Below are 24,180 nucleotides of genomic sequence, written 5' to 3' on the forward strand. Positions count from 1 at the left end.
TCAGATTGAGCTCATCCTCATTTTTGAAAAATTAACTAGATACTTTTATCACAGAATAAAATTTGTAAAAGAACACAGAGAATGGCAGGGGGGGTTATATTAAATCACCTCCACTTAATCATCTCATTAGACATTTAGTTATTACATGAATTCACTTAGCTCAATCATTTACATTTTGATCCTGTAGCTCAGAGTGGACAGAAGCCTGTATGGCTTCCAACCAAGAACACTGCCCCCTGAATGCTCTTAACCTGACTCATTTCAGAGAAGCAGCCCAAGATTTTGTTTTGTTAGTTTTAAGTGGTATTGCTTGCCAAGCCTCCATGAAACACCTGGAGAGTCTGATTCAACTGGTCTCGGGTGGGGCTGAGGCATGTGTGTTTAAGCCTCCAGGTGTTCCTAATGTTGAAAAGCAACGTAAAGCAACCTGGAAGAGCTCATGGACAGGAGCAACACACTGTGCCCAGGGACCATACTCCTTGGCCCACCACGTCTCCTTTTCAAACAAGCAGTTCTCTAGGAAGCCCTTTAAATCTGCTCTCACTCTTCTGACTCACGTCTTACCACTTGCAGAGGCCACATTCTCAGCGTAATTTAAGAACTACTATGTTTTGTTATTCCTAATATTAACTGCTTATAAGAGTACATAGCTGTTTTTATGAGCTCTATTAAGAATTGTGTTTGTAGGTGATCTATTGTCATTTCCACTAAATGGAAAACCTAAATATGGATCTGTTATGGTACCTTATACCGATCTAAAAGTCATGTTGGCATCAATGTAATTCAACCTGAACAATCTGTAAATAAAATATAGATCAGGTGGACTAATTCAGTGATAAGGAACTTATTATGTCCCACATGAAGAGTAGTTTATTTCCAATGCACATGATCATGTAAATTAATCTAAAGACGGTTTGCTTAATAAATATTTAAATGTGAACCATGTTTGATTTAATGTATGTATGAAAAAATACTCTAACAGCTATGAGTTGTATTTACAAATTACACACAAATGATGATAAAAGTGAGGCCATTTAAGAAAATAAGATGCTGTGGATAATGTCTTAACCATCAATGCACATTAGAACCAATGTGCTACTTTTTTCAAAACATGAGTCTCGATCACCAGAGACGCAAGTTCAGCAGGTCTAGAGGGAGCCCGGACAACTGCGCTCACACAGCCTCAGGTGATTCTGACATAAAAGCCTGGATGAGAAAGCCAGGAGCAGACCACAGGCTCCCGAAACAGGCGGACCCGGGTTCAGATGCTGGCTCGGTGGCTAAGGAGCCTTGTGGCCAGATAAGCTGCCTATGCTTGGTGAGCCTCATCTGTGAAATGAGGAAAACAGTGCCTAGCCTATTGGTATGACAATACTTATGAGTGCTGCTTTGAAATACGTAGACAATTACTTGGAAAATTCATTTCATCAGAATTCTAATTCTGTTCTTGTTTTCCAGTCATACCAAGTATAAAGATTCATTTCAATGTCTTTTTCTTTCAGTCACAAAAACCCTGCAAAGGTAGGTATAATGAAACGACTTAGGCACAGCAGGCATCATCTGCTGAGGGCCACAAAGTTAAGTGCCAGAGTAGCTCAACCCCTGCTATGACATCAAGGTTCAAACTCTTGTAAGTAAAAGAAAGAAATAAGATTTGACCTGTAGTATCATGCAATCCACGGTATAGTGAGTTGCCTTTTGTATGGGATTTTACTATATAAGAAGTCTTTTTTTTCCCCCAACGGCCTTTTACTCTTGGAAAAGGCTGGGTAAACACTCAATTTTTTTCTTTAGTTTTCTTCTTGCCCACCCAACTATTACACGACTGTGATGGGAAACAAGGGTATAACAGATAACTAGAATCCTTAGCAACACTGAAATGATTCCTTGCCCACCATTTTCCCTCACTGATAACATAAGTTCTCCCTCTCCCCTCCCCCTTTATTACGGGAAGCAGCAAAGACGCGAGCAAACTCATACAGGTGTACTTTAAACGGGTGACCGGTCCTTAAGCGACTGAAAACACACAGTCTTAATCATTTTTATTTAATTGATAAATACAAGAGAACCGTTGTGAAACCACTGGCAATATGGTAAACTTTAAAGAATTTATTTCAACTTCACTCACTTACTATGTTTCTTGGTATGGGAATATATACATTATGCACCAATAAATGCTTAATGCTTTAAATTTACAATTACTTGCAGAAAAGAAAATCATTCCAATTAAGTGGAAAAAAGTACAAAAAATTTTTGTTGTTCTTACAATTCAAAATATATTCAAAATAACATTTTTACAGCAGCCAAAACCTTTAATCAAAAATTCAGAACTGCAGTCTCATAAGCTTACAAAATGGCCACATTCTAATTTAAATCTTGATTATTAACACTGGAAAAAAACACGGCAGCTCCTAACACACGGCAGACTAGCAACTGTACAGTTTTCCCTTCTGGGCACTCAAAGCTTCGTCCTTGATTAGTATTTTTATTTCATCTGTTCAAACACAGACAACTGCTCCAACTTTAAACAAAGTTTAAACAGACTTTTGGCATTTAACATGGTGATGCTTGCTAAGATTTAAGAACTCCAACAGTGAGAATCGGAAAACGACCCACAATTAAAATCAAATCACCCTAAGGGACTTACTACTACACGGTGTAATCTGGGATTCAACATCAATAGTGTTTTGAATGACATGGTGTTTTTTCACAAACATAGCACCTCATTAAATATCTGGTAAGCACTCTGCAATCACAATAAGGGCTGAGACTCTAAGTTCCAGAGAGACTCATGTGATTCACTGAAGCTAACACCGCAAGCCAAGCGTGAGGCATGACCCAGATTCGGAATGCAGTCTGTGGGTTCCCACGCTCTCGGGGATGCTCACCTCTATGGGCACCATCTCAGTAAGACACCGGACTAGGTTTCCAAAATTCAGAGTAGTAAACATTGAAGTGGACTCTTGCTTTTACAAATGATCTGTTAAATGTACTTGTAAAACTAAAAAAATCTCCCAAAAGATCAAAAGAGATAGTTATTTTACCTCCTTACTCCAGGTAATTCTGTTAAAAAGATACTAAATGAAGTCCAATTTTCATTTGTAAAGTTTTGGCGTAAAAGCTAATGTACTGAAATCCAGTCAAGTTTGACTTTAACCTGAATTAACAAAACAACTACTCCTTTTGGTGAGTTTTCACAAGCTGTACTCCTGACCTAAAGAATCATTTTTCTTATGCCGAGGAGAGGGAGTCGTCTTCGTGGGCGACGGGGATGCAGTGCCAGGCGAGTCAGTACCTCCATCAGAGGTACTCGGTGATGACGCCAGATAAGGAACTTTCTTTCTTCCAAGGAATCCGCCTCCTTCAAATCCTCCTTTCTTCCTTAACTCCACTTTATTTTCACTTTCATCTTCTGATGGCCTTTTCTTGGATTCTAGAAAACCTTCAGCTATTTTCTGCACTTCCACTCCACTATCTGATTCTCTCCCACTTCTGACTTCCGCTGCAGGAGACCCTCTCTCAGACGCATTGCGCTCCCCTGCTGCCCGCTTCACTTCAGCTTGCATTGCACCCGAGTTACCATCTTCAGGGGCGGCTCTTTCCACGTTTCTGTTCAGATTAACAGTCTGGAAGTCCCTGTAACTGTGAAAGCTCTCAGTCCTCCTTGCCCTTGCTAACAAAGGACTCTCTCTGTAAGGCCTCACGGAGCCGTAAGTAGCTGCTTCGTGGATGGTTTCATGGTGCTGGAGCTGAAGGCTGAAATACAGTTTTTAAATGACAATTCAGATTTGTTTCTGACATTTTTCAGGGGCACATCTCATTAATTAAACTACCAATAAAAACACATCATATAAATATATAAAGACTATTTCATCCTTATTTCTATATATAGAAATAGACTTATTAAGTATTCTAGATTTTAATTATATGTGTGTAGGTGTGTATATGTATATAAAGTTACCAATGCAAATAATACTATACATATATTCACAGCCAAGCTAGCTTTGTGAACAGCTGAAAAAGCTGGGGCGGGGGGGAACCTTCAAAACAAATGTGAAATAACATACTTCAGTATTTGGCCCTTAGTTCAGATTTTGGAATTTCTTTTTTAATATGGTAACTAAAAAGATATACTATGTAACTGTATTAAAGTACATAATGTATACCAATATCAAATCCTTATGTTGCACTCTTGAAACCAATAGAATGTTGTATGTCAATTATACCTCAATAAAATAAATAAATAAATAAAAGTACCTAATGCCTAAATGTAAGATCAGACAAGATACTGTGATCACTTTCATTAGTGTGTCCCTGAAGCAAGAGGAACAAAAGCTCCACGTACTATGCAAGGTGGCATGGGATTTTTCTAATTTCCTTTGAGTGGCTTTTGGATCACATAAGAGGCATCCAAATTGGCAACAATTCAGAACAGAAGTTAAAGGGCAAAAAATGTTTTTCTATGCAAAGAACCAGATATACATGTAGATAAATTTAAATTTAAAAAAAATTGAACACGAAGTCGGAATTAAAAATGTATTTTGAAAAATACGGTTTTCAAGAACAAGTATGTGATTACAAAATCTCAGCCAATTCTCCCAAAAGCAATCCACTCAACTTATACAACCGTCAACTGTTTAACTGACCTGGAATTGGATTCACGGAGACGGCTATGCTGAACCACAGAGGTTGCCGGGCTGATGTTCGGAGTAGCACAGCGAGACGTGCTCAGATCACACTGGTCCAGCAATTTGAGCAGCTCTTCTTCAGTCGGCCCACCTACATCTTAGGAGAACATGCACTCGTCATCATCACTTCTGTCAGAAGCTTACCCTGCGACAGCCATCTTTCCCTATGGACCTACCCTTATCTTCGCTTTTGTTCACCATATCCATAGCAGTGGTGAGATCCCACATTTGAATGCTGCCGTTCGTATGGCCCGTGAACAAGTAGCGCCTTGGTCTTGAGCCCATCCTACTGGACCCCTCACATTCTCTCACTGTAAATGAGGATATTGTAGTACAGTCAACAGCCTGGATCTCACAGATTCTGCAAGAGATGATATACAGCTGTAAACCATGGGGAACAAATATCATTTATAATTCAGATTTTCGAAATTAATTTCTTTTTTGCAAAGTTATAGTTGAATACTCCACATATGTAAAACAGATTTAAAGAGGTCAAGGTAAGTCAACAGGACAAAAATTCCAGCCTTGTTTCTTTGAGTCTAGAGAAAAAGGCTCTTATAAAACAATGTGTTAAATACTTGAAATCAGGCAAATAATTTAAGTGAACCTTAAAAGAAAAACAGAAAGAGCCTTGATAGGAATTGAGTAATTCTTTAAAAGGAAGTTAGGAACCTAAAAAGGCAGAAAAAAACAAAGCAAGTAGCCATCATTCTAGAAAAGATCTTAGGAAGTCATTTAAAATTTACGTGTAAACTTAAAAACTGAAATCAGAAAAAATGTACAGCTGTATGAAGATGCCTAAATAGTCTCCTCCACCAGGATAATACTCAACTCTTTCAAAGCATTTTTATAGCTCTTGCATTGATTTTCATAAAAGAGAAAAAAAACTGAGAAAGAACAATTACTATCCACATTTCACAAATGAAGAAACCAACGGATAATGTTGAAAATGATTTCCCAAAGTGATAATAAGGGTTGACTGACTTGTACTTGATTCAATTATTTGTCCCAGTCTACTTCAAAACAGAGCGGACGGGACTTATTTAAAAAAATAATAATAATTAAGAACAATTACTACTATGCAAATGCAAGGTGAAAAAATAAAGGAGGAAGAGGAAATACAATCCATATTAATGTGAGAAACATTACAGGAACAGAATATGAAGCCTAGCTGAGGTTCCTGGCAGGCAAGGCAAAAGTGGGTGGGAGGGATTAATTCCTCCATGTCCACATACAGTGATAGAGGCTATTGTACTCTCACACCCAATCTCAAGGGAAAAGCTTTCACTATTTCACCATTAAGTATGAGGTTTGCTACAATTATTTTTGTAGACCTTATCAGATTAAGAAATTTACTCCTTATTTTTTAAGTGCTAGGATTCTTTATCATAAATGAGTGTTGAATTGTCAAATGTTTTTTCTGTGCTTACTGAGATGATCACAATTTTTCTCATTATTATAAATGTAGCAAATTACATTTACTTTTAGTAATAATCTAAATTGATATAAAATATTTTTAAAAATCTAGATTCCTGTTTATGTTTAAAATAAAATAAATCAACCCATGTGCATGAAAACAAACATGATTTTGCTCATTTTATTTTTCCTATGGGATAGATTCCTTAGAATTACTTCTTCTTTTAAAACTTTTTACAAGGTTTTTCCCCTGCCCATTTCACTTCTCACGCTTAAGAACTTGAACTCTCTTTAAACTAAGAGCTTTGCTTCACATTAGCTTCATAAGGGTTTGAGCTTCTATTTAATTCTACAAAGGAATTTTTGCTTGTTATTTTTATAACTATAGCTTTTCCTCTGGAATTGTACACTTAAAAACTGTAACATTTGTTTTATCCTGCAGAAATTATAGTTGATTACAAAACACTGCTACTGCCTGAACTAAGAGAAGAGGGTATGATATATTACACTGTTAGAGGATGTTATGACTGCAGTATTAAGAAACATTTGGCAGCTTCTTCACCAAATACGCACAGAACACTAAATCACAGTGATTTATAACATTTCTTAAGATAATTATTTGCTCTCTAACTACATTATAGGTTCTTAGTACTTTTTCTTTTAAAAAACAGCTGACAAAAAGATTGGTCAGTACATAAAAATTTTCTGGAATTAATTCACTTAATAGTTACTGATGACTACACACAATAAACTTCGATGGAAAGAAAATTTATCATCTCAAAGAGTTTATTCATTAAAATATTAAAAAACTAGAGACAGCCTGAAGAAGGGGTAACCAAGAAACTATTAAAAATATCAGTAGCATTAGTAAGATTAACAGGAAAATCTGTAACTTTTTAAATGACTACTAAAAGGAATTTACTTTTATACATTGGTTAGACATCAAAACATTTTGTTCTTAAAGAGAAATGTTACAGCTCATTCTGTTTAAGGCTAAATAATTTTAAAAGAAGTAAAATTTCAGTCAAATGGAAGAGGAAGAGGAAACTAACTTCTTTTGAGCATCTGTTATAGTCAGGGACAAAGCAAGACATTTCCTATGTTTTTAACGCATTTTATCCCATGACATCCTGCTAAGGTAGCTGAATCTTATTTTATAAAGAAACTGGGGCTCAGAGTAACAAAGTAACTGAAGTTGAATTTACACAGCTGGTAAGAGGAAGTGCAAGAACAGAATTTAGTTCAGTGGCCGGCCCCAGGACTGAGTGGTTAAGTTGATGCACCCCGCTTTGGCAGCCCAGGGTTTCACTGGTTCGGATCCTGGGCACAGACCTAGTACCACTCATTGAGCCATGCTGAGGCAGCGTCCCACTTGACAGAACCAGAAGAATCCCACAACTAGTATATACAACTATCTACTGGGGGACTTGAGAGAGAAGGAGGAAAAAAAAAAAAAAGAAGATTGGCAACAGATGTTAGCTCAGGTGCCAATCTTTAAAAAAAAAGAAAAAAGAATTTAGTTCAGCTGTCTGCCATCAGATTCACTGGGTTCTTGTCCTATTATATCACTAGTCCTTCCTAACCGTCCGCAGCCACAGTGAACATCTTAAAGAAATTCTAGAGAAAAAGCAGTAAGTATACCGTCTTCCTTTTAAGCTAAAACGATCACAGATAATGAACAAACTTCTCTCTCAACAATGTTTCTGATAGCATTCCTTTAACAATATCAAATTACTCAATACCTTTCATACGACAAAAGTGATTTCTGAGTAAAGATCTCTTTACAGTAAGGGGTTACCTTTTCCCAGTAGATGAGAGTCTTACAAACAGTTTGTTAGTGATGGGAACAACTTTTTGGATAAACACCTGTTGATCATCTCGCTCTCCAAAAGGCCCTTGGTCAGAAAACAGAAAACGCCAGAATTAAAACTTAACTGGTTTCATTTCACAAAGTGAACATTAATATCTATACCCACAAAGAACTTTCCATGCCTATCAATAAGGCACTGCATGCCGAGTCAAAACCAGACACAAACTGCAGTGCCACAAGTACTTCAATTTTCATTAAGAATTTCTTAAAGAAATACATATTTCAAAATTATATTTTATGCACTAAGGCTGTAAAAGCTGAAGGCAAGCTTAAGACTATACATTATCAGCACTAGCAGAAAACCCGTTAAATATAAGTTCTACATTCACTATCTTTGAGAATATGCTCAGTTCCTCATAACCTCAAAAAAGGGACATATGAATGAAGTTACTTTATATATTGACTTTTTTTTTTGAAAAGCCAACACGCAAAAACTTAAAAAATAAAGTGCAACTTCATTAATAGAATTAATCAGAAGCCTGTTGCACCCTGCAAGGTTTTCAATCTAAAAAGAAAGAATCTATTATTTTTACTTTACTGTACTTGGCAAGGCAGGTAAATGGGCCATATATTTTAGAAAGATTCCATGTATCTTCTTTGGAAAAATGTCTGTTCAGATCCTCTGCCCATTTTTGCACTAGGTTGTTTGATTTTTTGTTGTTGAGATGTATGAGTTCTTTACATGTTTTGGATATTAACCCCTTATCAAATATATGATTTGCAAATATCTTCTCCCAATTGTTAGGCTGTCTTTTCATTTTATTTGCTGTGCAGAAGCTTTTTAGTTTGATGTAGTCCCATTTGTTTATTTTTTTCTTTTGTTTCCCTTGCCTGAGGAGACATGATATTCAAAAAGATACTGCTAAGACCAATGTCAAACAGTGTGCTGTTTTCTTCTAGTTTTATGGGGTCAGGTCTTAGATTCAATGGATGAATGGATAAAGATGTGGTAGACATACACAATGGAATACTATTCAGCCATAAAGACAAATTCTTGCCATTTGTGACAACATGGATGGACCTTGAGGGCACTGTGCCAAGCAAAGTCAGTCAGACGGGAAAAAGCCAAATACCGTGTGATTTTACTCATATGTGGAAGACAACAACAACAACAAATAAACACACACAAAGACAGAGAATAGATCGGTGGTTACCAGAGGGGAACAGAGAAGCGGGGCAGGCAAAAGGGGTAAATGGTAACAACGAATTCTGAAATTTATATCATGTTACAAACCAATGTTACCTCAATAAAAATAAACAATAAAGTATGAGAAACTAAAGTTTCTGAATGATATAAAGAAAAAGCTTTTCCAAGCAAGACTTAAACACAAAATTTAATAATTCTCTTTTCCCATCATACTCACTAGCTAAAATAATACCAACTTACTATTCAAAAAAATTTATGTGATATACAACACAATTTTTAAAGACAGTGCAGTCATGCATAGCTTAACAACAGGGACATGTTCTGAGAAATGCATCGTTAGGTGATTCTGTCCTCATGCGAACATCATAAAGTGCACTTACACAAACCTAGATGGTCTAGCCTACCACACGCCTAGGCCACATGCTACGAATCTCATGGGACCACCATTCTATATGTGGCCTATCACTGACCAAAACAGCATTATGTGACGCATGACTGTGTATTCCAAGTTATCTTGTGTGAATCATATCTAGTTAATAAATGGAACAATACCATCTTTATTAGTTAGCAAACACTTCTATTGTGCTTACTGTGTGCCACGGTAAAGCATTACATGTAGCTCATTTTCATCATCAGAATCACCACATAAGGGATGCACTATTAACATCTCCATTTTACAGATGAGAAAACTAAGGCATCAACAGCTGAGTTAACCAAAGATCTCACAGGTCCTTCTTGATGGAAGTGGAATTCGACCCCAAGTGGTCTGGCTCTTCACTAAGCTATGCAGTTGCCCAATTCTTGGACAACTTTCTGAAGTCAAATTCTATTGAAATGAAATGTCCTCATTCAATAACCTATAAACAAAGTCAACAGAGTGATGATGAAGAAAGTAACTAGGAATGAGGACACGGGACCGTATCTTCTCTCCCGTCAAACTTTACATCAATGTGAGATTCTCACATAATTTAACTTTACTAATTATCCACACCTCTTTCTTTATAGTTTCTCTAACTCCTCTCCCCAAATCGGCTCCTTTCCTTCAGAACACAAAATATCCTTATCTCTCGCCTATGTTCAATGGGAAAGAAGGAGAAGGGATCAAAACTGAGACTTTTGAATTTCCTTGCCTTCTACCTAGCTCCAGCACTTCTTTCTTTCATGGTCACCTCTGATATTTATTACTCCATTACCCACTGCAGTCTCGATTCCACCCATACTATCCTACCAAAACTGCACATTCTATTCTGTTCCATTAATCTATACGTGTATCTCTTAGGATATTTTTTTTTTTTTGAGGAAGATTAGTCCTGAGCTAACATCTGCCGCCAATCCTCCTCTTTTTGCTGAGGAAGACTGGCCCTGAGCTCACATCCGTGCCCATCTTCCTCTACTTTATACGTGGGACGCCTACCACAGCATGGCTTGCCAAGCGGTACCATGTCCACACCCAGGATCCGAACTGGCGAACCCCAGGCCGACAAAGTGGAACGCGTGCACTTAACCGCTGTGCCACCACACCAGCCCCAACTTAGGATATTTTTAAAACAAAACTATAAAGAGAAAAAATAATCTCCCTGCTCCCTTTAAATATTTTACAGGGCTTTTTTAAAGTAAAGATCTTTTATAAAGAACTCAGTTGAATTATCATCATCACCACGGAAAGGATGCGCTATTATTACAGTTTCCAAATCTGTCTTTATTCACATTAGACATACTCCCCCTGATCTGACCCATGACCTGATCCCCAACCACTCAGCCTCGTGTCCTACTCTTCTTACCCACATGCCAGCAACTTATGACCCTCTTGACAGTTTCTAAACTTGTCAGGTTCTCTTGGCCTCTTTCCTCTTAACACGCTGTTTTCCTTGCCAGGAATGTCCCAATGCTAGAACCTTCCAAACTTTCATGTCTCCGCTCCAACATTAAGACCTCCAATGAAGTGTTCTCCGTCTGAACGTCAGTTTCCATCAGTGTTAAGTGGGGATAATAGCTACCTCATAAACTGATGGGAAGATTAAACGAGAGCACGTGTTACAACACCCAGCACAGAGCCCAGCAGTCTCCCCTGGGTGTTTTCTGCCCTATGAACTCGAGCACAGTGTGCAAAATACAACTGTTTGCTTTTTATTCCCACTGCTCACTCTCCTATAAGTTGATGTCCACTGCATTTTGTTAGATTTCTAATCCCTGGAACAAAAGTCCTCAATAAACATCTGTTGACGTTACACCTTAAACTTACACAATGATAGATGTCAATTATATCTCAAAATAAACCCAGGAAAAAAATGTGTTGATGAAATAAAACTGTAAACTTCCAGAGCCTAGCATCACATAGGGAACTGGGATGCCACAGCAACTGTTAAAGTTGACAACACTAAGCATTTCTTTTTCTAAAAATACAAAGACTGTGGAAGTATAATTCTCGTAAGTAGCTTATATTTTTAAAAGACAACTATTTTGAAATCTTTGCTGTAGAAGCTTATTTTGGATGGACACATATTTATAATAGTTTCATGCAAAAACAATTCTAATACACTCCCTTCTATTTTCCATCAGTGCTATAATTTCTGCTTGTACAAAATCATCAGAAAGGTACATTAGTTAACCAAGAGGTCCTACAGAATTAATAAAAGTACGGTAAGATACAATAGATATACAGTATAGACTCTTTCAGATGTGTGCTGGGGGAAAATAATGTCTCCATGAAGACTCTGTGTGTGTGTGTGTGTGTGCGATATACGGAGAGAAAAATCACACTCACTTAACATACCTTTTGCTGAAATCAGAGCCTATCAGTGGAGACGTGCTATGTTGTTTCCTAATGGATATTACAATACCATCAAAACCACTCTCAGTATTAAGAGCACCAGCCCTTTTCTAGGTTCAAATTTTATTTTCAGATTAATTATTAGCAATGAAAAAAAACTTAAGTTTCAAATATTCACATCCATCATGGCTTTTAGTTATACACAAAAGGGGTTAGCATTTGGAGATAATATTATTTAAATGAGGAAATGCTAATAAGATGAAAAATTTGGTCTCAATTTTTCTTTTTTTTAATAGATTTTATTTTTCCTTTTCTCCCCAAAGCCCCCTGGTACATAGTTGTCTATCTTTAGCTGTGGGTTCTTGTAGTTGTGGCATGTGGGATGCCGCCTCAGCATGGCCTAATGAGTAGTGCCATGTCTGTGCCCAGGATCCGAACCAGCGAAACCCTGGGCAACTGCAGCGGAGCAAGCGAACTTAACTACTCGGCCACAGGGCTGGCCCCTGCTCTCAATTTTTTAAACAATGAAAAATGATGCTATAATATAATTTTGCAAATTTACAGAATTTAATAAGAAAAATGCACTAAATTTATTTCAAATAAGTTTCAAAGTTAAAATGAAAAGTTTATATTTAAAACTCATTTTTTAGGTTTCTACTATAGTTCATACATTTCTTCTGCATTACCAGCGTAGTACTAGAAAATGCCCCACAACTGAACTCACCGATGTCATTCCCGGAGGAATAGCTTCCATGACTCTCTGTCTCCTCCAGAGACAGTATCTTGAATGATGCTAGAGGAGTGGAACCTGGCTGAGTAGAGATCATTCCTCTGAATCGTGTTACTGTCCAAGTCCGGACATGATTATTATCTGCACAGACTAGGAGAGAAAGAGAACACAAGAGTTGTTACACATAGATTATAAGAGCACCAATGAAGTCACCTTCATAGACACGTTTTAATTTTTTTCACTATGATCTACATTAAATAGATCACAGCACATTTTGAGTGGCAAATAATATATTTACCTTAAAATTACACTTAATTTGTAACTAGCCAACAAAAATGAGAGAATTGAATACAGTTTACCTTGCTGCAAATATAAGGCATATAAGTAAATCTATGCATCCTTATAAAAGTAGCCTGTAGGGTATAAATGTAGAAAAGGTTTAAAAAAAAAGTGTGTGTAAAAGAGAAGATGCTGAATATGATCCTGCTCTGTGGCTACACTACACAGCAAACAAGGTGCCTAGTTTATTTCTGTCAACCATAAACAGTCTCTGCTTACGTTATTCAGATATTAAACAACCTAGATCAGGAGTTACTGAAAATTTATTGTCACAAATGACATCCGTCAAAAACCTTGTAGGAATCAGCTATTTATTGCCCACTCATAGTTACATTAAGAAAAATTAAGATTCCATGGTAAAGTTGAGAATTTTTATATAAAATAAGAGTCTGTATTTAAGAAACATACTCCAATTAGCTCATTTTTTCAGGTAAATAATATTAAGTGGGTATGTATTGAGCTATCTCCTAGCAAGTAACCTATCTCTGCTGTTTCTTCATCTGAATAGATACTCCAATAGAAAATATAAACCAAAAAATGACATCATTATTGCAAGAACTGCACTCTTGTGGCATGCCTTAATAAAAAAAGTGTACTATTACCATTTCAAAAAATTCGTTATCATTAGCAATGAGCTATGAACTCATCAGTAAATACTAGGAAAGTATCCAAAATTTCTTGTAACTGTTAGGCAACGTTTCCGACTGGGTAAAATGCCACAGTTGCACACTTTAAACAAAACTTTAGGAAGAAATTTAATTTTGGGAAATGGCAATAAGAATAAAAAGCATACAGACGTTACTTATGTAACAAAATTCTCAGTTCTCAGAATGTGAGTTTTCTGGTGAAAAAGGAGACATTTACTTTAAGGCTGTTTAATCAGTTTCATGGAAAATAATTTCCTAATTTCACTATTAAGCTTACTAGGGTTCAAAAAATAGTTTAAATATCTTTAGCTGATTCAAATAGCCAATTATAGCAATTCTGTTATATTAATCATTATCTAAAGTTTTTATTTAAGACATAAAAACTAACACTATGGAAAAAAATATCATTACATAGTATGTTGATATCCACCAGGTGGCAGAATAACATAACTAAGTATACATAAAATATTGCAGATTTTTGGCTAAACTGGACATTTTTCTTGACAAATTTATTTAAATTTCAAACCTACATGAACTATTTGGCGCTGAAATGCAAACTTTACTAAGTAGTGCTTTGGCATCACATCCCACAATGACATCAATCGCCATCAAAATAAGAGCAATGGCCACGGGGTATCTCTAAGCACTGTCATTTCAACACCACAACGATCATGAAAAATAGTCTCTCTTCTCACAGGATCAAATGACCTCAGTTTATATAACATTTATGCAGCATCTTTTGTGTGTCAAGAATTATGCTAAGTGCTGAGAACAGAATGAAAACGAAAAGTTCCCGCTACTGCAGAACTTATTATATTCTAGAAGAGAAAGCCAGATGATAAACAAGCAAAGAAATAAATGATCAAGTGATGAGTCTATGAAGAAAACAACTCAAGGCACTGATAGAGAAAGCGACTGTCAGATAGACAATTGGCTAATTTAGACTGGGTGGCCAAGGAGGCCTCACTGAGCAACTATTTGAAATGGGACCTGAATGACAAGAGGGCGGCCAAACAAATATTTAGGAGCAAAGCATGTTAAATAAAAAGACCAACTGTAGGGATTCTGAGGTATTTTTAAGAAATAGGAAAGCCAATGGGTTAGGGTGTCATGAGCAACAAGAAAGGTGACGTGGAGGACAGGGAGGAGAAGCAGCTTGAAAGGTGGAAAGGATCCAGAACAGGAAGAGCCATAGTAACTTCTACACGCAACAGGAAGCCACTGGGAAGCTGATCTGGCTTGCACTTTTAAAAGATATTTCTGGCAGCTGTGTGGACCATGTACCACAGATAGGCAAGACAGAAATTGGGAAGCAACTGAGCAGCTCAGTAATCTAGGACAGAAATGATGATCTGAGCTGGCAGGTTGGCAGCAATGGACACAGAGCGAAGCGTGTCCGTGTGTTGAAGCAAAGCTAACGACTTACTGATGGATTACACCTACGGCAGGAGGGGTGACAGAAAGGGAGGACTCAAGCTTTATTCCTAGATTTTCAGCTTGAGTAAATGAACAGATGGTGATATCGTGCACTAAGATGGCTTTTGAGAGAGAAATCAAAAGTACTATTTTATCCAGGTTAATTCTGAGACGCCTATTAAACACACAACCAGATACAGGCGTTGGATATACGAGTTCGGAACTCTGCCAGTGTCACAGGTGAAGGAAAAGTCTGGGAGCCACCGACATACAGATGGTAATACTCAAATCACCAGGGAAAATACAGACACAGAAGAATGGAGAATCTGGGAAAGAGCTCTGAGGCAATCCAACACTGATCACTGGGCAAAAAAGCAGGAACCAACGGCAGAGAGTAAGACTCCTTGCTGAGGTGGGTAAGCACTGCTTCATGAAAGCCTAAAGAAGAAAGTGTTTCAGGAAGCCATAACTAGACCCATAACAATTAGACATTCGATAAAACCATATTCATCCATCATCCACCCATCCATCCATCCATCATCCACGTACAAGGTTTTTCAGCTCCATCTGGCATCTAATCAGACTCGAGAACAGTGAAAGATGCGTCACCTTTTCATATTATGCAGTCGTCATATAAACGAACTTGATATGTGAAAATGATGTTTACAAAAAGTTCAAGATAGGCAGGAACTGATCTGCAAAAGATTTAATATAAAAGCATGCTCTACTGACCCACCAGACTCACAAATCAGTGTTCCTACAGCCTTCTAGAAATCATCCATCATATGCAATGAATCTCATCAATGGACTTCTACTTTGTGATCATTTTACTTTGTACGTCACTCTCAATAAGCTTGAAAATCTGTATCTAATTTTTAAGTATCTAATTAGTATCTACATTTTTAAAAATTTTATATGATTATGAGGAAGAACAAACCCACAAATTATTTTCTTCAAATAATCTCTACACATTCTACCAGCTTTTAATATTTTTTAGGTGATCAAACAACAAATAAACATCTAAATCTACTATTTTAGCTTTAAACCTTAAGACAATACAACCAAATTTATATTAAATTCATACTTGAAAAATTTCTCTAACAAAAAATCCTCCTCAACAGGATCATAATAGATATTTTTTTGTGTGTGTGAAGAAGTTTGGCCCTGAGCTAACACCTGCTGCCCACCTTCGTCTTTCTGCTTGATGAAGCTCGTTGCTAAGACCTGTGCCAGTCTTCCTCTATTTTATGTGGACCAGCACCACAGCATGGCTGGACAAGCGGTGCTAGGTCAGCACCTGGGATCTGAACCTGCGAACGCTGGGCCGCCAAAGCAGAGCATGCAAACCACTACACCACTGGGCCAGCTCCTGACAATATTTTTAAATAAAATATGCTATAAGAACAAAATACTAGAAAAGAGAATAAATGAAGACATGATACCTCCTAAATTTATGTATACTACAACAAGGCAAAATCAAAGAAATCCTTAAAAGACAATCAGAAAGTTTCTTCAGTTATGAAAGTTTTCTATCATTTTTTTAATACGTTTTTATATTCTTTCAATTTGTGGCAGGAGTCTAGAAAATTACACAGAAGGCAAGGTTTTACATGAGGCGACCTCCTCACAGTACTAATAAATTCACTTTACCTGATACAAGATGCTTCTCGGAGAGCATGATTTTTGTGACGGGACTTCGGTGAACTGTGAAAGTCTGAAACAGCTGAGGGCCTGACCCAACCGTCTCCGGGTGCTGGACGATGACTCGCACTGCTCCCGAGCTCGTACCATAGGCGATCTCAATCCAGTTACCACTGACACCTAGTCCAAAGTTGAAAGCGGTATATCAGATGACAGTGAAAAAAAGCTGCCCTTGCAAAGCTTCTGTGTGACAGAAGAGGCAGGGCTGGATTCCATGCTTGTATCAGCCCCAAATCCAGCTCAGCACAAGAATGTGAAGACCTCTGTGACCATCTTAAAATTATTATTTCCTTTCCAGGTCTGTTCCTCACCCTCACTCACAGATATAACTGCTCACCCCCTCCCTTGTACTATGTATTATTTTCTATCATAGCAACTACAATGCGCTAAACCTCAACCTATTTCCATATCTATCTACCTCTACTCCTTATTGACGGACTGAATTATAATCATCTTTTCATCTATGTCACCTTACAGAGTGGCTGAGACATAGTAGTCAATAAATGCTTAAAGATTAATAAATCTGACATAAACACTAAGAAGACCACATACACAACACAGCATTCCTGAAGCAATATTCCACACTACTTCTAACCTAGAATGACCTTCTGTTTGACTTTTACTTCTGCTACAACAATGAATCTTCCTTGATTAATCTACTCCTCTATACACTATTTAACAGTTTCAAAACACTGATCTACGGAATAAGCACATCCATGACATTGCTGACATCAAACCTATCTTGTCTCTTCTTAGTATGTACAGCTCATCATGTCAGGTTCATCTGTGGCTTTGTTTTTTAAACAAGCACCCAGACTCCATAACATATTTAAAGACAGGATAGAATATGGTGACCTGTAGTTTTAAGCTTCACTGAGAACCTCTTAGCTTTAATGGCTGTTCTTCCCGATTCACCCAAAAATACCTGAATCAAAGCAAAGAGAGCATGCTGTGGAAAACACTTCTGAGAATCTACAAGGTGACTCCCTTCTCCCCTTGCCACTGTAAAACAAGTTTTATCCTCCGTTTCTAATGAGTTGAAAAAAACCCAAAAACCAAAAACCACCCTGCACATCTCATTCTAGAGCAGGGGTCAGCAAACCTTCTGTAAAAGGCTAGAGAGCAGACATTTTAAACTTTGCACGCCATACTCTCTGTCACAACCACTTAACTCTGTCATTGTTGCACAAAAGCAGCCAAAAAATAACAGGTAAAACGACTAACAAAAAGAGCATAGTTTGCTGACCCCTGTGCTCATGCAATATAGTTAAAATCCTACTAAAATTTCGGTCAAAATCATCTGTGTACACTAGAACATTTATTTCTCTCATACCGAAGATAATTATTTCTTTCAATGAATTCAACAAAATGATGATTTTATATAAGTAACACATTCAAACCTATTAATATTACTGGATGCATGTTAATATTTCCTAGAATTCCTTTAATTACAAATAAAAATTTTAAATTTCCCATTCATGTTTATCTTTCACTCTAGAATATAAAAATTCTTAATAATTTACAGAACTAGTTTGTTAGTTTCATTGCAATGGCCTTTGAAAAGGCAAAGTTACAGACATTAAACTTCCAAATAAAATATACTTTTTAACAAATTTAAAATTTCCCACAGAAATAAGCTCACTTTCCTAAAGAGATTAATAATCTAAGAGGCTTTTTTTTGTTAAAAACAGAAAAGGTTCTAATTTCAAAAGGAAATCAGCTACTATAATAGGAAGGTAAACGTGTGGCTAATTTTTTTTATAATCTCAGTTAATATTGTAATGATATGGCTTAACAAATACAATTCAGAAGAGGAAAGCTCTAATTTCCCATCTCATATTCTGTGTTTACTGGTCATGTTTGACTTCAATATAAAACCAAATATAAACTTTAGATTAACAGAGATGAAACCCTTGGCACTGCAGTTCTCAAAAAGAAAGGAGCTGATTCGTTTTAGCCTAATAAACCAAAGAAGAGACACACACATTCTCAAAAACACTCCCAGGCTTTGTCATGATTTTGCTGTGTACTAACTTGTTTTGGGTGTGAGGTAAACACTCAGAGCAGTAATAGCATCATTTGAAGGATCGTGGTAAAGTTCAGTTACAAGAAGATCATTATCCTTCATTCGCAAAGGGAACTTCTGCATATCTAAAAAATAAAAATTTATAAATAAACATTAAAACAAACAGATCTACATAAAACTTAAAAAGGTAATGTTTTCTTGTTCTCATTTTTCAAACCATATTCCACAGACCATGTTAAGTGCCTGTACACTTACCAATGTAATATATCGATCCATTGTTACATCCCAGCAGAAGGAAGGACCCAGCAGTGTCGTAACTAGTTATAGGAACAACATCTTGAACCTGATGTAGTGAGATCAGTATTAGAGGTTAGATATTACAATTTATATTTTCTGCTCAATTGCCTCAAAACTTTGATCACTTTAATAAAAAGGACACTAATATGCAATTTAGTAGGGCTTAGAAAAGACTTTCTGTACACACACCCTCCCCAAACACACACCACCCCCACAGACAGGGAAGTCCGAAGAGCCACCAACATAGGTTCTTTTAAAGCTTTTTAAAAATTCCTATTTCCAACAGCAGCACTTTCCTTTCAGAATTTAGATGGCTTATCTCCTTTGTCAGTACATGATTCTGAGATCACAGCACACATTAGGACTAGAAGGCCAAGTCCGACTAGCTCCCTTTCGTCCTTCCCTCTCTCATCTAAGAGATTAAACGACCTGCTCAAGGTCACAGAGTAAGTAAGGGGCAGAACAGAAACTAGAAAACAAATCAACTCATTTCCAGATCTGACTTGCTCCTTTGATAACTTATCATCATTTCTTTGAAAAGGTGGTATTCTCAATCTTCACTCTCCTCACTGAAGACTTTACCTGTCTCCTAGGAAATGACAAGACAGACAAGTTCTCGAGAATATGCTTTTCTTTTTTCAAGTACTAAAATAAAAAAATCTGTCTTCCAAGCAAATCTAGTTAGAAATTAACTCCTGTATTTGTGCTGAAAGAAAAGCAAAGGGCATGATTTCTACTACAAAACAAAATGAAAAACAAATAAAAAGTGTTAGAGTAGTAGCAACAAGATCCAAATGAATCTTCCCTGTGGGTGGCCAGGCCAGAGAAACCTGTGAGACTTCACAGATGACATTTAAATGAAATACTTTCCAGGTACCAGATATTATCCGAGAGCAGGTACTGGACTGGACAAGGCATGTGAGGTGTCATTTTTGCTCTGTAGGAGCTTGTCAACTTGTGGGCAAGGAAGAAACATAAAGACAAATACAGCAAAACATGCACTAAAATAGGGTGTGCAACACAACCACAGAGGAGAGAGGAAGGATGCTCATCTCAACCCCAGTGCACAGGGAGAAGGGCAACGATCAAGGAAAAGTTCAGACAGCAGGCGAGGCTCGAAAACTCAGTCACCTATGACTCAGGTAGAGGAAAGGGAAGGGGCAAGTCTGACAGAATGGCAAGTCTAAGAGCACAGAACCCAGGTCCATTCTAACTAAAAAAACAAATTTAAAAAGGAGCTAAAGCTTGGAAACAATGTTTCCTATAAGCCATCCATGTACATGACCCTAATTTCTGTGTGTATGCCCTGCTGTCATGCACGGTGTGGGTTACGCTAGAAATATGTCCGCAGTCTCGATTACCACGCCCTTACCACCCCCTAAGCCCAGGTCAGGCTTCTGTTTCATCAGAGTCAACAAGCTTTGTAGCAGGTCAACACTGAGAACTTTTCAGCGACAGGAGTAAAGATGCCTGGAGAAGGCAGGGAAGGCTGCTTCATATCCCGCTGACCAATCTTCTCACACCAATGTCATTTCTTTTAGCGCCAGCACTTCGGAAACAGCTTCCACTCCTACCCCAGAATCTTCACGATAGGAGGATGGGGGCAGATAGAGCCATGAGATGCTGCTCCCTCGGGCCCATTTTTCAAGGGAAGAGTGGAGCAGCCTGGAGCTTCCCCAGGCACAGCTAAGATAAACGTTTTTACCATTTGTTCTCCGGGAGGACGTGCTCTAGGAGTAGAGGCTTTCTACCTCTTTTTCTGCAACCCTTGAACAAGTCCTGCTGTCCTATTCACGCCCACCCTTCCATACAAGGAGAAAAGAAAAAGGAGAGGATAAGTATGGTTGCAGAGGAGTTAGCACTGCTGAGGTCTTCTCTCCTAGTAACGAGGGGTCAGCCATCTTGGGGCTTCCTCTTCTTTACCCTAGCACCTTCCCGTCAGGAACCTGAGAAACCGCACTCCTTGGTATATACAGTTCGGTCGTAGTGGTCACAAATCTAAGATGGAAGGGGATTTTCTCTCCTGAAGCAGCATACAGTGATTTTCATTAATTTCTCCAAGTAAAATTTAATAATTTACAATTTAAAAATAAGCAGTCTATCTTCTCAAGCAATACAAGGCCCCCAGACTCTTTTCTTTCTGATTTCTTTTTTTAAGGATTGGCACCTGAGCTAACAACTGTTGCCAATCTTTTTCTTTTTCTTCTTCTTCTTCTTCTCAAAGCCCCCCAGTACACAGTTGTATATTCTAGTTGTAGGTCCTTCTGGTTGTGTCATGGCTTGATGAGCTGTGCCATGTCTGTGCTCAGGATCCGAACTCGTGAAACCCTGGGCCACCAAAGCAGAGCGCACGAACTTAACCTCTAGGCCATGGGGCCGGCCCCACCGTTAGACTCTTTTAACCACAATCTCTAACTGGATAATCTTCTTTTTTTTTAACAGTATGTTTTAACCCTCATCCATTACTTTAATCACTGTTTAGATTTACCAACATACCTACCAGTGTCTTTGCAAATAATGCTTACTGCATTCCACTCCTTCCCCTTCAAAGTATAAACAACCTTCTTATCAGAGGGCCTTTCCTTCATAGTCCTCTCACTGAGGATTCTAAGTGACAGTTCTCTAGGTATTATCTGCAAACATCTTTCTCATTCATGTCTGAATGGTAGTTTTGCTGGGTGTGAAGTCCTAGGTTGAAAGTTATCCTCCCAGGCAATCTGTGAACATCCTATTTGTCTTCCGGCTTCTACTGGTGGTGACGAGGAGTCTGCTTTAAGTCTCATTACAGTTCACCTGTTGTTACTCTGTGGACACTTTTGATATTTTTATCTTTTATTACACCAAAATATATGTAAGTATGAATTTGATTTTATTTAACTTGTCGATACCTGCTGTATTTCTTTAATCAACAGATTCCTATCTTTCTTCAGTTCTTCAAAATTGTTACCAATTATCTTCTAAAACACAATGGAGTACGTTCTGTTCCTTTACGAAATAAAACTTTTTCTTTTTCATATTTTCGATCCCACTCTCTCTGCTTCATTGTGACTGATTTTCTCAGATGTGTCTGTCAATTCATGGATTTTTCAGTAGTGCTTCTATTTAACCCATTAAGTAAGAGTTTTGCTTTGTTTTTAACTTTCGATGATCTTTTAATTTCTAGTATTTCATTTTCCTTCTTTGCAGACTGGTCCTATTCTTTTATTACAGTCTATTCCTTCTTTTATCACTTTAATAACTTTAGAAATTTATTCTATCGTAGCTTTCTAATTGTTCCATTAATTTCAGTTTGGGGGGACAAATATTCCCATGGTTTGCATTTGATGACTTTCCCTCATTTCCCAGGACTAACTTCCAAAACTGTCTTTCTATTTTGATTTAGGAATGAAACATGTATAATCTGTGTTTCCAACAGAAGTCAATTTAAATTCAAACAACTTGGGAAATAATGCCTGAAGCTGCTATGCTGCCATGTAACTCAACCTAAGCTAACTTCTGATGACACTAATTAATTCCTTACTGTTAATCTTATGTAATTTTGCGGGGGAGAGGGTTAAACAAAAAAGAGAGAAAATTGAAACATTTCTTTGAAAATGTAATTATTTTCTTACTCAAATCAGATCCAATGCTTTCATAAAATCTTCACGAACATTTTATTGAAGCTGTCCTAACAAGTGATACACCGACGAAATTTCACAACAGCTTTTAGGCTTAAACGCATACACTCTCTCGTGCATCTGCCTCAAATACTTCAAATCAATCTCCATTACACACACAAAGAACGACAACGGTGGTCCTGTGTACTTTCAGCGTTATTCAGGGGCAGAACTGCTGCTGAAGGCCACAGAAGAACCCACTCGAGCAGCAGCATCCCAGCAGTGGGAGGAGTCAGCCTCGGGTCACACTGTCTGCTGAGATTTGCAGATCAGACACTGAGATTTCATTACAGACTCCTCTGCGCTGCACAACAGAGACACTCATCTAGCTGCTTGATAAGTTGCCGCATGAACGCTGAACGCTCAACTTTCCCGAGGTCTTCCTGAAACATAGTAACAACCTACTTTGTCAGATACAGTTTTCAATTCATGCATCTACCAAACAAGAAGCATCAGGTTTTATATGGGACTAAAAGCTTAAGAATAAAGAATATCCACTTTGAGCACACTAGTACAGTTTTGAGGATCTCGAAGATATGAAAACTTTTATACATAGTTTTGAAAATGTTAGTAAAAAAACAAACAAGGTAATAAAGCATGTTCCTTTAAGAATCCAAATTCACCTTAGCAGCTGGATGGCACAGATAGCATAGCTTCCCTCAGCCACTAAAAGCTCAGCCTTGACATAATTAGCCAAGTAACCCAACCCTAAGAACAGACCTTCCATAAATCATTACAATTCACATTCCTCTCTACAGAAATATCACCAGCTGAAGAACCCCTCTCATCAACTTCCCTCTACCTAAACTTTAGATCCACCTAGATCAGTCTTTTCCCACATTCCCTGGCCCAACATTTTAATGGTGACAACTATTATAATGCCTTGTGCTGTGCCTATATGGAAGCTCCAGCTAACATTTTTTCCCGCAAACACGACTTCTGTCTTCATCTAAAATGAAATCTAATTTTCCCCGATTGTAATCCCTTTCATTGGAAGTCATTTATTCTCTCACCATCTCCCCAGTATCTCAGGGCTGTAAGATCTCAAGAGTGGTCCCCCCCAAGCTCAGCTCAGTCATGACACTGAATTACCATCTGCCCAGACTATAACTGCCAGATCAACTCATCACCATTGCCGAGGATGTGGGCACCCGGATCAGTTTACTTTTATCCCATTCTTTACTACTATTCTGGCGCCTAAATGTCCATACTGATGACCCTTACAGTTCTCTGACCCATTTCAATTACTCTCACCTTTAAGTCAGTTCAACACATGATTTAAATGGTTACACCACTCAGAACTGCTCCAACTCCTAAATCTTAGATTTTTTTTTCTTTCCTACAATGCTCATTCTTTATAAGTCATCAGTGTGGTTTAAATTCCCTCTAGTTCTTTGACATCCCTGCATTCTTCTCTGTCTACCTGGCACTTGTTCACTTCTTGATCTCACAATTTCAACCACTTTGCCATCTTTAC

At 37.7% G+C, this 24,180-nt stretch overlaps 1 protein-coding gene across 5 annotated transcripts in view; it reads right to left on the reverse strand.

Annotated features, from left to right (window-relative positions):
* Positions 1-2,089: 2,089 nt before the first annotated feature.
* KCTD3 (potassium channel tetramerization domain containing 3) overlaps positions 2,090-24,180 on the reverse strand; it is a 49,133-nt gene continuing 27,042 nt past the window's right edge. For 3 of the 5 annotated variants that reach the window (XM_046678960.1, XM_046678962.1, XM_046678963.1), the window contains 8 exons: positions 19,006-19,093; positions 18,759-18,875; positions 16,674-16,844; positions 12,616-12,771; positions 7,903-7,999; positions 4,865-5,049; positions 4,647-4,785; positions 2,090-3,756 (listed from right to left, as the gene is read on the reverse strand). In XM_046678960.1, the coding sequence (XP_046534916.1) occupies positions 3,195-3,756; positions 4,647-4,785; positions 4,865-5,049; positions 7,903-7,999; positions 12,616-12,771; positions 16,674-16,844; positions 18,759-18,875; positions 19,006-19,093 (1,515 nt within the window). In that variant the 3' untranslated portion in view covers positions 2,090-3,194. The remainder of the gene's footprint in view (positions 3,757-4,646; positions 4,786-4,864; positions 5,050-7,902; positions 8,000-12,615; positions 12,772-16,673; positions 16,845-18,758; positions 18,876-19,005; positions 19,094-24,180) is intronic. The other 2 variants (XM_046678961.1, XM_046678964.1) reach the window with 1 other exon arrangement.

The sequence above is a fragment of the Equus quagga genome, chromosome 12 (assembly GCF_021613505.1).
Source record: "Equus quagga isolate Etosha38 chromosome 12, UCLA_HA_Equagga_1.0, whole genome shotgun sequence".
Lineage (NCBI taxonomy): Eukaryota > Metazoa > Chordata > Mammalia > Perissodactyla > Equidae > Equus > Equus quagga.